Here is a 15,256-nt window from a genome sequence, read left to right on the forward strand (position 1 = left end):
TCGACCGTTCCAAACACAAAATATAACTTTTATAAATTATTGTTGTCCGCATTCCATTGTTATTACTGTTTTATTTTTTCATTTATTTACCGCAATTTATTTTCAATTATCTCAAATTTCAAATTTGCTGCTGAAATGAACTAGAAATAAACTAGTTTCCAATTACTTTCACGATTATTTAATATATAATGAAAACTACAAATGATTTGAGTATATATCACTATAGTATATGTAATGATGAAATAAAAATATAAATTAGAATGTTAGAAAGAGCTTCTCTTGCAGCAAAAAAACATCACTTAAGGATGATAAATTATAATATATAATATATATAAAAGCCTCTTTTTTTCAATACTAAAACAACATATCTTTCAAAATTCTAACAACGGTAGCGAATTGCCATGTAATATGGATATACTTACATGCGCGCATTGCTACAAAAATGATTTATTATTACTCGTGTCAAAACCGGAATTTAACAGTAGACACTTACTGAAGAAAATTCCGCTTTTGACGTAAACGATCCAAGTATTATTTACAAATATTTATGATATAATTTATGTAGTAAAAAATATGTTAGAGCTATATAAATAGCACGGATAAGTTTGTTCACTGTTAGATAAGTAAGGATAAAAAAAAAATTAGAATACATGAACGAGATATAATTAAACGACATTGTCGTCATTGCGACGCACGTACGGAAACTGCAGGGGAGATTTGAACGGAAAACGAGACGAACGGAAATTCGCATTAATCCGCGACATTGTGTGCTTTTCGTTTGCCGCCGCCTTCCTCATCGGTCCACTATCCTCTTTTCGCTTCATTTCTCCAGCTCGCGTTATGATAACAGCAGTATTTACCGGGATGGCATATAGCCAAGCGATGGGAGGGTCTCTACTCCTACTTGCCCATTTTTGCTCGTTGTACCACATCGGCCGGACATCGGAAATGCGAAAAGTGATCGTGCATCTCCCGTTTAAATGATACATATAACTCTAAATGCGACTTCAACGTGATTCTCTTCTCGCTTATAGGTATATATAATTCGTGCGATTAAATTCCCGAGGAAATAATTTTACCTTGCACGCATGTCCCGCCATCGTCGCGCCATCCCTCAATTTATTCAATTGGAAAAGGTCTGCAATCAAGGACGAGACTTCCTCTTTTATTTTGGCGTTCTTAAAATATTTTTCTTTATCCATGATTGCATTGTCTTGATCACTTATCAGCTCGCATTAACTGTAATAAAAATTGCAATGTATTTATGTATCATAAAAAATACATAAGTCATTATTACATAAGTCATCATTTAGTCAAAAATATTTTCAATATTATTTCATACATCGCCGTTATAATATATGCAACACTACGCATTTACAAATACAATATAAAACTTTGCATTATTTAAATATTTATAAATACTGTATAATATTTGAAGCACAAACAAATATTTATCAACGGTTTACCATATATATAAAAAATATCATACGTTCTCCGTAATTGTTAATCTTTTTCATCCTCGTTTTATCGTGGAAATGTGCTAGTCAATAAAACAAAATCGATCAACACAATGTGTATGAGGACAATGTGTATGTACCCACCTATTTATTTTGCGCTGTTAAATCGTGAAATCGCTTGAAATGTAGGATCAATCTGTATGAAACTTCAACAATATCGCATAATTGCGTGAGTGCAAACTTTACGATGGATCTGTAAGCTTTGTTATCAGATATACGGCCAAATTGATAAGAGATACGTGATGTATAACGTTCAGTGTAACATGTCCCGCAGAATATACTGGCGGGAATCTAAGAAAATTTGCACTTTGAATTATTGTTTGAACGCTGTCATCTGGAGGAGAGTACATGGAACTACCGCGTAAATAAAACAGCAAATTATACGCCATCTGGCTGTGATTAGTGTAAATCAATATATAATTTTTTAACCTAAAATTCGCATGTGTGATATGTGATCGGGCAATAGTATATTCCAAATAGTTCAACGATTGTTCGGCATCTAGTTCACAAGGACAGAGCGATGAGTGATGCTGAACTCCAGGAGGAGGAAAGAGAAGTGTTACTCTCGATATATGACGGCGATCCGGCTTTTAAACAGTTGACACCCACGACATTTCAATACAAGGTGCAAGAATCACTTTCGCATTTCTTGGTTCCGATAACTTTGTCATGATTAAATATTTTTATATCCTGAGAAATAATTCAGCATATATATAAAAAGATGAATATAAAAGTTTTATCCTTTGCAGCTGTTATTTTCACTCAACGATATCTCTTCATTCCTCTTTCTTTATTCATAATTTGACTATTTGCTTGCTCCAATTTAATTATAAAAAATAAGAAACAATTGTAAAATACACAAATGTGACTTATTTACACGTTTAATTAGTCGCACCAAATTAAATATTGTTATATATAGATTGTTCATACAATGACAATAATTTCTTACACAGTATGGTGAGGATAATGATATGAAATCATTTCTACTGGAAATATCATGGGGTGCAACATATCCTACAGAGAAACCAACTATCAATATGAACACATTTTACAATAAACATATGTAAGTGCAATCAAGCAACTGCTCGATTATTCTTACATTTAATTACTTTGATTAAAGATGAATAATTGGAATATGCAGTGTGGAAGAAGTAAAGGACAAGGTGGTGAGTCACATAGAAGCAGAGGCTGAACAGTGGTTAGGTAGCGCTATGACGTATACATTATTTCAATCTGTCCAAGAACATTACACAGATTTAGTGTCTATGCAACCAAACTTAACTATCGATATAAATTCGCATACTAGTAAACTGAAGATAACAGAGGACAATCAACAGGTATATAAATATATATTGCACAACATGTTAGTATACTATTATTAGAAACAATCAAGTAAGATAGAGTAAAAATATGTGATCTAAGGTCGAGGAAACAGTAAAAAAACCTAAAAAAGAACATTTAAGTAAAGCACAAAAACGCAGACAATGGAATAAAGCAGATGGCAAAGGAGAAAGACCACGAGGATGGAATTGGGTGGACATAGTAAAACATTTATCACAGACTGGACCAAGATCAGAGCAGGAGTCTTAGTTTGAGTCATCTATATCATTTTGTACAGCAATAAAAGGCATGTTATATTTTTATAAATTGTTGGGAATAAAATCAATTTCCTTACTTATATATTCCCCAAAGAGATTTTATTCTTATGGCCGTGTCATATATTTTATATTTTTTTATTACAATATTATATAAAAGAAATATTATTTTAATATAAACAATATACCTTTCAAATAGTTGGTTATTAGAAAGTTTTTATTACCTTTAATAAATTTTCGACTTTATTCTCCATCAACTCCCATGGAAAATCTCCATACGCCAACTGTCAAGAAATTTGATATTGTTTTCCATCCTAGAATTATTTATAGTTATATATTAGTGCTTATAATAGCAAATAAATATTGAGATATGCAATTATATAATACCATTTATTTCCAGACTCTCAAGGAATATTTTATATTCATTAGAGACAATTAAATCTGTAGCACAGATACTTTGGACAGGAATCGATAATTGTAAATTTATATTTAAATCCATAAATTTTTTACAAAAAATATATACATTCAACAACTGATATGATGGCTCAGATGTTTCAGATCTCAACAATAAATCCTGTGTAATATTAAAATATTTATATAATAAATTACATTATTATATTTTAATAACAAAACATGTAAAAAAGCTAAATTCTCTATTATTCAAGTAGAAAAGCTTTCGCTACTCACAATTGGAATTTCTTTTGCCATACAAATATAAAATCCACACATAGAAGCATAAAAGTAAGCTTCCAGTATTTCAGCAGGTTGTATATCTTTTTTAAGAATTATAAATATATCCCTTTTTTTGATATCTATTATTATCAAATATTTTTTGTTCTCAAAGAATTTTAACAAGAACTCCACTTCTATGGATGATACTTCAGGATGACACTTCAGGACATTTACAAATGAAACACCAATTTTAATATCAAACCCACATATGCTTTTGGCTGAAAATAATATTCACAATTCATTCTTGTTTCTTATTTCTTACATAGTGAAAGTGTATAGTTGTAATAATATCTTACTAGGATTGCCAAATAAAAATACCGATTCTTCTTTATTTAATCTTTTTGGTTCAGGAATTTGGTCGTTTAGCATATAATTTTTGATGATTAAGGCCAGACGATCTTCATTGAGTGTATCTAAACACAGTACTTTAACTGCCGAATAATTCGCATAGAGATGGACTGCCACCAGGAAGAGATACAATTCTATTAAGTATCTATATGTATATGACTTCATCATTAATAATAGCATTCATAATGATACAATAGTAAAATACATTAAATATATTAGATACATACTGTCCATCATGGAACAAAGACAATATAAAGACTCCAATGAATGATGCGATTAGATTTACACACATCTCTTGACTCCCATCTTTTGCAGCGACATCAGCCAGATTATTTTTTATTGCCTATGATAAGAAAGTAATATTAGTAAAATTAGTTAAAACTATATAATGTGGATTAATAATTATTCACCTGGTGTTGAGTCAGTGCTACTCTTGTAGCTCCACCAGCAACACCGACAAGAGACTTCATAATGGTAGAAATGCACAGAATTATAACAGAATATGATGAGAAATATGACACAAGTAATTCCATTCCTGCTGCCATGTCATTCAGAATATCAGCAAATAGCCTCCATTTCTTGCATTGCCCATCTAATTTGGTTCTATAATGGAGAAAGAAACTTGTTACAATCAAATCTTGACATCAAATTTTAATTATACAAATGTGTGATAAAAATATGTACTAAAGAATATCCATGAATTTCTTTATTACCCATTCCACCATGCAAACGTTATACTACCGACCATTCCTGCACCACTTTTTAAAACCCATGTTATAGCTGCTGCCAAGGGTGTAGCATTTGATTCTCCAACTCCTATTCCTATCATTATAGAATGGGTTGCAAGTGTGTTCATTATAGTACTCGCAGATGCCTGTAAAATATAAATTCAGTCCTTATAAATCATTGTTCACATTCTTCGCTGGATAATATAAGAGAAAGAGATTTTTTATAAATTTCTTCATGATAAAATTTTGTCACTGTATTATTGGCGCAATGAAACATATGTCAAAAGTTTACTTGATTATTTAAACTAACTTGCACTGTGTCCCATATCTGATACGCTGTGTAATCGGAATGCACACTATCTGGATATCCTTGCGGCAGAAATATGTCTTTAATGATGGACACAATCCGGGAACAAATGGGTTGCGTTTCGGTTGAATTAAATCTCATCTCGTTCACGCCATCTAACCAACAGATGTCATGCAGATTAATATATGACTAGTTAATAAACAACAATAATTTGTTTAAATGTCTGGAAAGAAAAAGGAGAGAAAAATTTTACCTTCTGATTTTACGTAAATCGTTTCTTTCTCATTTCCATAGCTTTCTCGAAATAAGACACGCATATTCACCAAGGGAATTCACCACGATAAAAATTCGTTTATTTACGCTTTTGCCAATCACTATTTAAATAATCGTTGTTTATTATTAATATTATTATTATTCTCTTCGCGAAGATGATGAACACAAAAGCGGATAAATCAATGTAAATTATCTTTCGCTTGAAAATTCTTCGCAGCTCATACTAAAGTACGCAACACCCGATCAGCTGTTCTTCTCGCTGAGCTTTTTCCACTACCAAATACTACATAGGCATCACCGATAATTCCATTTAATTCGATGATGCACGAATCTAATCTTTCTTTCACTTTATTCGTCATGCTTTCTCTATCAGAATTTGTAATTGCGCTTACATCCTGTGCATTATTCGAATCTATCTTACAATTAAAAATATTTACATTCTGTTCATCTTGTGAGTCATGCTCGCGTTTACGAGCGCCATTCTTTCGATTATTTTCGAAATTGGATTTAGTAGTCCCTTTTTTATTATCTTTAGAATTATCAGCGATATTGAAATTACGTAGCGATCTGTCTTGTTGCGCTTTTAGATTATCATTACGCGTTAAAGCTTTAATCGGCCACAATTTTTCGAAAGGATTTATTTTCATTTTACGATTGCTCGAGTTGTTATCTTTTTTGCGCTTTTCATTGTCATTTTTATTTTTTAATCGTACGAATAATTTTGTATGCTTCATTCCACGGTCATAAATAATTTTTCCTATTTTCTTCGTATCATTTTCAAACTCTTCTTCTTTCATATCTGTATTATTCAATTTTACGTTATGAGATTCGTTGCAAATTGTTGTCGCATCTAACGATTCGTTCATTTTGTTTCGTGATCCGATATAAAATTTCTTTTTATCTGTTAAAGCTTCTTTCTTCTCCATTTTTTGCGTCAAATTATATTTCTTCGCACTCGATTTCGACCCGAAATAGCCCAGGAAAAATCGCTTGGTGTGGCTTTGACATCCGATCAAGGAATATTGTACGCCTCTGGAGATCCTCTTCCTTTTAATTTTTGACGTAGTAACATTCGGAGGATCATAATCGCAGTACATATTATTAACGACTTCATTTTGATACTTGTTGTGACTCTTCAATTTTTCATCGGCAACACATGAAAATCTTATATCTCCGATATCTCTTACATTTCCTGACCTCTCGCTGATTTCTTTTTCAAATTTTTCAACATCTGAAATGGACCTTCGATACATCCTCGACGCTTCAAATACCCGCGATCTATTTGGCCGTTTATCATCTTCGATTGATTTATGATCACGCGGATAATCCTTTTTAAATACGACCGCCTCGTTCGTCGCTTTTACTTCCAGTGCACGTTTCGTGAATGATAAACGAGCGGATAAATCAGTGCCGTTTGGCGAATCGTCTCCTTTAAAATTCCTTTGCTGCTCGTACTGTGCACCCGTTCGTTTCTCCACGTTTTTCGTTGAACCATTTAATTCCGATGGTGTCGGACTAGAGAATCAAAACGTTTTTCACAGATGAAATATCAAATAAACGATAAAACACACACGCGCGAACATATAAATTAGTTTGCCTCGATGATTTTAAATGTAAAAATTCTGCAGGATAAAAAATTAATCACATTTTAATAATAAAATTAGCGAATGATATTTTACAGATTGATTCTTCAATAAGTTTGAAGTTGATTTTATATTTTACATAGACAAAATATAACCAATCTTAAATTTATATTTAATATTTACACGCGTTACATGTATAATTATTATTATATTTTTATATTTATTTATATTTTATATTGTTAATACTACATTTATATTTTTTTCTATATGCTTATTTATTCATATATTTACAAAAAGTTTTGTTGACAAGAATATTTTACTTTCTCATTCATTACCTCGAAAAGTTACATGTCACTCTTAAATAAAGTTCATTTTCGTTTTTAAATGCAACGATTTCTTTTTGTAATTGTAAGATCCTCTTGTTCAATTCGGCTACAGCGACTAGGATAGTATCAATATTAATCTCCGTGTTGTCAAACGAGCAATGATACAGGTTGGGAGCTGTATTGCAACATGCATCCATCAATTATCTTTTTACGGCTGCTTATTATGCAATATATTGAAAGAAAGAAAATAAATAATGTCAATATAATATTCAATATTTTAATGTATATGCGTGTATATATAGTAATATATAAACTTCTATATTTTTAATAATATATCTAAATGAAACTAGATTAGTAATAGGTATACTTAAATATATTTCAGAAATTGTTATTAATTTTGAGAATTGACAGGAGAGACCATGGAGACTTCTATTAATATAGCTGAAGATTTGTTTCCTATAAATTATGGCCAAAATAAAGAGTAAACTTTTCAAAGTTATAGTTTAACGCAAGTTTTATATATGTATAACATTTTAGTTTAGTTATAAATTTTTTGAGGTCCAAATTGCGAAATCGTTACATGTTTTATTCTAATATATTCGTCAAATATAAAATTCTTATTTTGTTAGAAATTTTGCGATACATAGATCATCTTTTCGCTTTAAATTATTATGATTTTGTAATTCTAATTAAATCGTGAATTTCATCATTAGAAAATAAAATATTAAGAAAAAAAAAGGCTAAATTATATGTATACATTTATCATTCTCATATATTTACAATTGAAGGTAAATGTTGAGAATGATTAAATGTACATGGACGCTTTTCTCAGTAAATTGTTCATTGACATTATGTAATAACTTGTCATCCTTCATAATTTTGCATTGCGTCATCCGGATGATTGCCTTGCATCATTTTTATGCTCTCGCATATTGGATTCAGGATCATCTCTAGCGACAGCCCCTGCACATCAGCATCGAATCACCATGAATGCATTCCCTAACAATCTTTTTTCTCATATAGGATTTTTTTAGACAATGCACCTCGTTCTAATATCATCGATTAGCTTATAATCCTGAATGATTGTCAAACGCTTGTGTTGCAACAATAAATAGGTCGGCCCTATTAATACCGGATGAATGATTCTTTACCGTAAGTCCGTACACGTCACAGAATTCTCCGAATCTATTCAGTAAACGTGAGAACTGTCACGTATGACCACCAATTTTAAAATGTCTGATGTAACTTTTTCATTAATATTATATTACAAACATAATTATATATATATAAACATATATATACACAAGCTTCTTTTTTGGAAAAAAAAAAAATCTTCTAGTTTCTTTAATTTTTGTTATGTGTGGATGCGCAAACACATTACGTGTAGCAAAAATCTCAAGAAGACTGAAGGAAAAATGTTCCAAGAAAAAAAGTTTGTTAACTAAGGATGGTAACTACCAATTTATTCGAATTATTTTATTATTAATTAAGCTTTTGCGTTTCGATATTTCCCACGTGTTATTTTCCAGCTGAAACTGTGGTTCTCAAAGAAGGCGAGTGGGAAACAGCAATGGAAAACGGGACCAAGTAGGTGATCAGAAGGAAGATTGGTTCACTGGTATGGACAAAGAGAAAAATCGAAAGAGAAAGAGAGAGGCGAGTCGATGACCGTTATACGTCACATCTATGGAAGAGTCCGGAAACCTGTCTGTGTATACCATTCGCAATGAGGTACAGGCAAGTAGTCAAGGCTGAAGCAAAGTCATGGTCAGTGTTACTCTCTTCTTCGAGTTAAATGATTCAGGCATTTTGTCTCCTTGTTTATCGATCGTTTATAAATTTCGTATCCATCAATATCATCTCGCGAAGAAATTTTATGATTTAAGTTGATACAATTATGGAACGGAAGAATCATTTCTCTCTTCGAACAATCACATCTTTGCTTGTCAATTTTTTTGTGTGAATATGTTGATAGTGTAACAAGTACTAAGTTAATGTAATAATGTCCGTGTTGATATCGTTACATTTACTTTAGTCTGCCAAAATACGAATAAAAAGAGCGGATTAATCTTGACATAGCTTGAATGAGGACAGGAAAAAGGTAAGCAAAGATATAATTATGGTAAATGCGATGTATGTGTGTGTATTTGTTTATATCTGTATGTGTGATCTATTTAATATAAGTATTTTGCATTACATTTCAGACATGATCTTTTTAAGCATATATGGTAACACATTATTCATATTAAAATTATAATATACTTCTTAATAATTTTTTCGACATGTTTTAATTTCTGCAATTTAATTAATTAAAAAATGTAACTTGATACTTTCAGTAATAAAAAAAAGCAAAAAAATTATCATTTTTATTTTGTCATCTTCACATTTAATAAATACTTTTATTTTAAACTTGTATTAAAACTATATTTTTCTTCCAAAAAAATTATCGAAAGGAGATTAAAAATACGAATTTCATTAATGATTTTGGAAATATACATATCATAATTTATTTCATATATATATAAATCACACACACAACACACTAGTGCACACACAAATAATCATTTATATATAATAATGATTGTAATTCTAAAATATAGCTTTATAAAGTTATCCGCACAATAATTTACAAAATTTCCACTCTCATATATTTTCTATTTTATGAAAGGAATTAATTATATAAATAGCAATTACATTGTACTCGTATATAATAAAACAACCTTTTATCAGGAAGCAAGTAAACCAATTGTTCTTTTCAAATCGTTTAATTCGTGTTAGAAACCTGTTCAATCTGATACGAGCAATGCTTCATATTTTTATTTCTTAATGTGATTTTTTTTATCTTTATTTACATCTTAATAATGCTTCCCCTCTCTGATTTAAATTAACTTTTAATATGTTAGAAAAAAAAAAAAATATTACGTATTTTCTTATATCAGCAGCCTAAAACAGATAAAATTTTCAAATGAACATGCATTATCTTAATATTAATCATCACTAAAATATAAAAATCTAAATTTATTGATTGTAAAGCGTTGTGATTGATATAATTAAGAAACAATTATCAAATGTGTGTTAAAGATTATTTGAATAAAATTCATCTTTAAAAGATGACGAAGGATTACTTAATACTCGATATGTATGTTAATCAGTCATCAAATTCAAAAATATTATGAAATTATTAAACGTATTTTTTATCAGTAGCAAAATTTAAATAAATTAGATAATTTTTTAAACACGGATCTCATATGCATTGTTTAAAATTATTTAACAGTTGAAAGTTTCACGAGTAATTGATATTCAGTTCGCATCGAAATCGTTCAGATTGAAGAACCAGGTGAGCTGGCTCTTCGTCAATTTCTAATGTGATGGTTGCGCAAGTATTAGTTTCATTTCAGCAGTACAATAAGTTGGTTTGTGTCGTGATCTACTCGTTATGATATGAAATAGATACGTTGATAAAAGTACATGCGAAAAGATACTAAAATTATCCGAAACAAACTTATCCGAGTTCTATTGTGTGATGGAATAAATATTTACTTATACGTGTTATACAATTTTAAATTTCAGTTCACTAGTCCAGTGCACTAGTAAAAAAACAGTACAGCAAAATAAAATATGGGTGTCGAAAGCATTTTAGCAGGAGGTTTGACTTCAGCCTCCAGCGGGCTGTCATGGTTCTTTCCGATTCTTGCCGCAGCGCTTGTCTACTTCCAATATGAAGCTTTAGACAATGAAGCGTCGCCGATCGACATGCCATCGGAGGTGCTACTGCCTACGTACCATTTTATAGTGGTAGGCGGTGGTAGTGCAGGTATGTTCATTAGAAATTTTCGTTATTGACTAATAATTCTGATATAAATATCTCTTCTTTTTTATGGCATTAGGAGCTGTAGTTGCGAGCCGTCTATCTGAGATCGAAGATTGGAACATATTATTATTGGAAGCAGGCGGTGACGAAACGGAGATCTCAGACGTCCCTTTACTTGCTGGTTATCTGCAACTGAGTCAACTTGATTGGCAATACAAGACGGAACCACAGGATGGTGTTTGTTTAGGTAATTTTTATAGTACTTTTATTATATCTTTTTTTTTTATTTAGCAAGTATTCCTTCCCCTTCCCCCTCTCTCTCACTTTTCCTTTTCTATATATTATTAAATATTTCTAGCGATGGAGAATAATCGTTGCAATTGGCCTCGTGGCAAAGTGATTGGAGGATCGAGTGTATTAAATTACATGCTCTATATTAGAGGTAACAAGCGTGACTATGACATATGGGAGCAGCAAGGTTGTACCGGCTGGAGTTCGCGCGACGTCCTGCACTACTTCAAAAAATCCGAGGACAACAAAAATCCGTATTTAATTCGCACCCCATATCACGCGAGTGGCGGACACTTGACAGTTCAGGAGGCACCATGGCACACACCTCTGGCCGCAGCCTTTGTTCAGGCCGGCCAAGAGATGGGATACGAGAATCGCGATATTAATGGAAAATATCAGACTGGTTTCATGATCGCTCAAGGCACCATCAGGCGCGGTAGTCGTTGTTCAAGTGCGAAAGCGTTTCTCAGACCAGCCAGACTCAGAAAGAATTTGCACGTGGCAATGCACACGCACGTGACTAAAGTGCTGGTGCATCCCCAATCAAAGCGTACTTACGGAGTAGAATTCGTCAGAGATGGTAAGGTGTTTCGGATACGCGCGAACAAAGAGGTAATATTATCTGCCGGTGCGGTTAATTCCCCACAACTCTTAATGCTAAGCGGAATTGGGCCAAAGGAACATTTGCAGAAGCTCGGAATTCCCGTGATTCAAGATAGCAGGGTTAGTGCAAGAATTTTAGTGTCTTTCTAAATCTACACTTTTAAATATTTATTATAACTTTACATTATATATATATATATGTATATAATACTCTAGATGGTATTTAAAAAATCCTCCCCCAAATTTTTCTAGCAATTTCCATTTTATTTATTAGAAAATTCTTGCACTTCCAGGTCGGCTACAATCTCCAGGATCATGTTGGCTTAGGCGGACTCGCGTTCCTGATCAACCAGGAAATATCTATAATACAAGATCGGTTGCAAAATATACAAACAGCGATGCAGTACGCTGTGCTAGGTGATGGACCCTTGACAATATTAGGTGGTGTGGAAGGTGTTGCTTTCGTCAACACTAAATATACAAACGCCTCGTTAGACTTTCCCGATATCGAACTGCATTTCGTCTCTGGCTCGACTAATTCGGACAGCGGTGCCCAAATAAGAAAGATACACGGATTAACGAAGCGCTTTTATGATGTGGTCTTCGGGCCGATCAACAACAAGGATGCTTGGAGCGTGATTCCTATGCTGCTGCGACCAAAGAGTCGCGGTATGATCAAACTACGCAGCACGGATCCGTTTGATCATCCCGTCATTTATCCGAACTATTTTACAGAACGGGAAGATATTGCCACATTGATCGAAGGAGTAAAGATCAGCGTGGCCCTGAGTAGAACCAGTGCTTTCAAACGATTCGGAAGCGAATTAAACTCGCAACAGTTTCCAGGATGCGAACATATTCCGATTTTTACTGATGATTATTGGGAATGCATGATTAGGCATTATAGTGTCACGATTTATCATCCTGTAGGGACTTGTAAAATGGGAGCTTATTCGGATCCCGAGGCCGTTGTCGATCCACAGCTCAGGGTCTACGGTGTGGCTGGGCTTCGCGTGATCGACGCCTCGATCATGCCGAATATTGTGAGCGGAAATACAAACGCGCCGACAATCATGATCGGCGAGAAAGGCGCCGATATGATTAAAGAATATTGGTTGAAACAGAACGATATGTCTATGACGAATAAACGATAAGATATCTTGAGATTATATATCAAATGTTTGTACATAAAATTGTCAATGAAAATGTTAAAGAAATCAGTAATATATTTGCAATAAAAAGATCGATAAACAACAATCAAGAATAACTTAAAGCTGCTTATGGATATTTCAGTTACGAGGGGTACTCAGGATTTTTATAATATTTGCTCTCGGATTGTTGTAAAATCTTTGTACACTTAACATGTTAAATATATAAAATGCTATAGAGATAAAAAAATAAGAGAGAGGGAATAAGCAAGCACGTGTAAGACAAGTTTTTATACTTTTGCCTTGGTCTTAAATCTTTTTTACATAACTTAAAGTATGCGAAAAAATTTTCTTTTCAATTATACATTATGTTAAATATACCGTAAATTAGAATATTGATAACTATAAAATATTGAAATCATCTATTTTTTCAATATCTTCAAAATTATAAATATAGAAACAGTAGAGATTACTAATCGACGATATGCCTCGCCGGCAAATAACATCGCATCGCTTAGTGTCAAAACGTGAATGATCTTCACGTTGAAGATCATTCAATCGTATTTTGTGAAAGAAACTAAATTTTCAAGGAAAATAATATCCAATAAAAATAACATTCAAGATGTAATTGTGTAATTATCGAAGCTCCGAAATGGCCAAAGATAGTATCGACGGTATCCTGGTGCGTCTCGACGAAGTCGAGAAGCTACAGGCGGAACTTCGACATTTGGTACCACGAGTCACGAGTAACTCATCCAGACATGTCAGACATCAGGATTCATCCCGCGATACGTCCGCATCAATACGTTTCCCATCCCTTTTCACGTTCCCCGTCATTTCGAACTTTACGTCATCCATCAGAAACGAGCGAGTGCAAAAGTCAGTCGCGCAATTGAGCCTTAACGACAAATTGCCGACTGGTAATCGATCCTCGACAATGAATCAGAAAAGTACACGGGGATCTTCTCAACGCGAATCATCATCCGCAAGAGAGACAAATATCTTTAAGAATCTGTTAAAGAGTACCGATAAAGGCGTTGCGAGATCGCGTGCTGGAAATTCTTTCGCCTCGACTTCCATAGCGAGTTCAAAGGCATCGATAACGCCGACGAAAGGCATTGTCGCAAATCGCGCGATCAAGGATTCGCAAGAAGTAATTAGAAATGAATTAAGGAGCAGGGCATCGAAAATCTTAGCTAGAGAGAAAACGCAGCGCATAACTGGCGAGAGATCGAGCATGCGGCTATCCGAAAATAAAAATGGCATGAATTTAAATAAGTGTATTAGCATCCATTAATTCATTAATTTTTATTATTTCCGTAATTATTCGTATATGTAAATTATATTAACTCTCTTTCTCTCTTTCTCTCTCTCTCTCTCTCTCTCTCTCTAATATATAATAAATAATATTAAATAAATAATTATATCGCAATATAATGAGAAAAAAAATTAAAATATAAATTTCAACGCTTTTCTCGACTAGCATTATTAATTTTTCTTAGTTTCTTCCAATTCCTGCATTCACAGTACCCTCATCTGTGCAGACATCCGCCATTCAAATTCACGCGGCAGAAACGGCGAAACCGCGAGACGTACGATCATGCCTAAGAAGAAGACGGAGTCGTGATAGAAAAGAAATATCAACGCTTATCGAGCGAATTATGAAGAAGTTGAATTATTGTTTCGTCGATGATAACAGATTGATCGTTCCGTACCATTATCCGGGGAACAGAAAACCCAGAAGAGTACAAGGAACAAATGCAATGCGGTTGTCCGCGGCGAGTTACGTCGATTAAAAAATTATAATCATTTATATAAAAAAATCGATTAAAGATGTGAAATAATACATGTTGCAAAATAAAATATTATACTATGGTGTATAATTTTAAACTTTTCAACGATCGGTCATAATGTAAAAATGTCTCACTTTGTGATCAGGAGGTGTAGGGCAAATATTAAAAATTATAATAACGTTCAAAAAATTGCGATTGCAT

At 32.9% G+C, this 15,256-nt stretch overlaps 5 protein-coding genes across 6 annotated transcripts; 3 read left to right on the forward strand and 2 right to left on the reverse strand.

Annotated features, from left to right (window-relative positions):
- Nucleotides 1–1,954: 1,954 nt before the first annotated feature.
- Nucleotides 1,955–3,683, forward strand: LOC138937690 (RWD domain-containing protein 4). The gene is made up of 5 exons (XM_070304204.1): nt 1,955–2,142; nt 2,471–2,580; nt 2,659–2,854; nt 2,940–3,144; nt 3,513–3,683. Exons 1-4 carry the CDS (start codon nt 2,038–2,040, stop codon nt 3,105–3,107), a joined length of 579 nt encoding a protein of 192 aa, XP_070160305.1. The 5' UTR covers nt 1,955–2,037; the 3' UTR covers nt 3,108–3,144; nt 3,513–3,683.
- LOC138937689 (RUS family member 1) lies at nt 1,984–5,671 on the reverse strand. Of its 2 annotated transcripts, XM_070304203.1 has the most exons (10): nt 5,481–5,671; nt 5,231–5,382; nt 4,906–5,066; nt 4,603–4,795; nt 4,420–4,535; nt 4,141–4,337; nt 3,800–4,062; nt 3,500–3,686; nt 3,337–3,426; nt 1,984–2,207 (listed from the first exon to the last, which is right to left on the reverse strand). In XM_070304203.1, exons 1-9 carry the CDS (start codon nt 5,542–5,544, stop codon nt 3,356–3,358), a joined length of 1,404 nt encoding a protein of 467 aa, XP_070160304.1. In that variant the 5' UTR covers nt 5,545–5,671; the 3' UTR covers nt 1,984–2,207; nt 3,337–3,355. The 2 variants fall into 2 exon arrangements, with proteins under 2 accessions (XP_070160304.1, XP_070160303.1); XM_070304202.1 differs by lacking the exon at nt 1,984–2,207 and having other exon boundaries at nt 3,208–3,426.
- Nucleotides 5,672–5,708: 37 nt separating this feature from the next.
- LOC138937858 (uncharacterized protein PF3D7_1120600-like) lies at nt 5,709–7,606 on the reverse strand. The gene is made up of 2 exons (XM_070304507.1): nt 7,419–7,606; nt 5,709–7,015 (listed from the first exon to the last, which is right to left on the reverse strand). Exons 1-2 carry the CDS (start codon nt 7,604–7,606, stop codon nt 5,719–5,721), a joined length of 1,485 nt encoding a protein of 494 aa, XP_070160608.1. The 3' UTR covers nt 5,709–5,718.
- Nucleotides 7,607–10,916: 3,310 nt separating this feature from the next.
- LOC138937634 (glucose dehydrogenase [FAD, quinone]-like) lies at nt 10,917–13,342 on the forward strand. Its single transcript, XM_070304085.1, has 4 exons — nt 10,917–11,223; nt 11,297–11,467; nt 11,579–12,234; nt 12,408–13,342. The coding sequence occupies exons 1-4, from the start codon at nt 11,028–11,030 to the stop codon at nt 13,266–13,268; spliced, it is 1,884 nt and encodes a 627-aa protein (XP_070160186.1). The 5' UTR covers nt 10,917–11,027; the 3' UTR covers nt 13,269–13,342.
- A 560-nt stretch (nt 13,343–13,902) lies between these two features.
- Nucleotides 13,903–15,058, forward strand: LOC138937860 (uncharacterized). The gene is made up of 2 exons (XM_070304508.1): nt 13,903–14,542; nt 14,790–15,058. The coding sequence occupies exons 1-2, from the start codon at nt 13,915–13,917 to the stop codon at nt 15,056–15,058; spliced, it is 897 nt and encodes a 298-aa protein (XP_070160609.1). The 5' UTR covers nt 13,903–13,914.
- The last annotated feature ends 198 nt before the right edge of the window (nt 15,059–15,256 follow it).

Source organism: Polyergus mexicanus, unplaced genomic scaffold (assembly GCF_030449975.1).
Source record: "Polyergus mexicanus isolate NDT 795.1 unplaced genomic scaffold, iyPolMexi1.0 SCAF_11, whole genome shotgun sequence".
In the NCBI taxonomy this organism is placed as follows: Eukaryota; Metazoa; Arthropoda; class Insecta; order Hymenoptera; family Formicidae; genus Polyergus; species Polyergus mexicanus.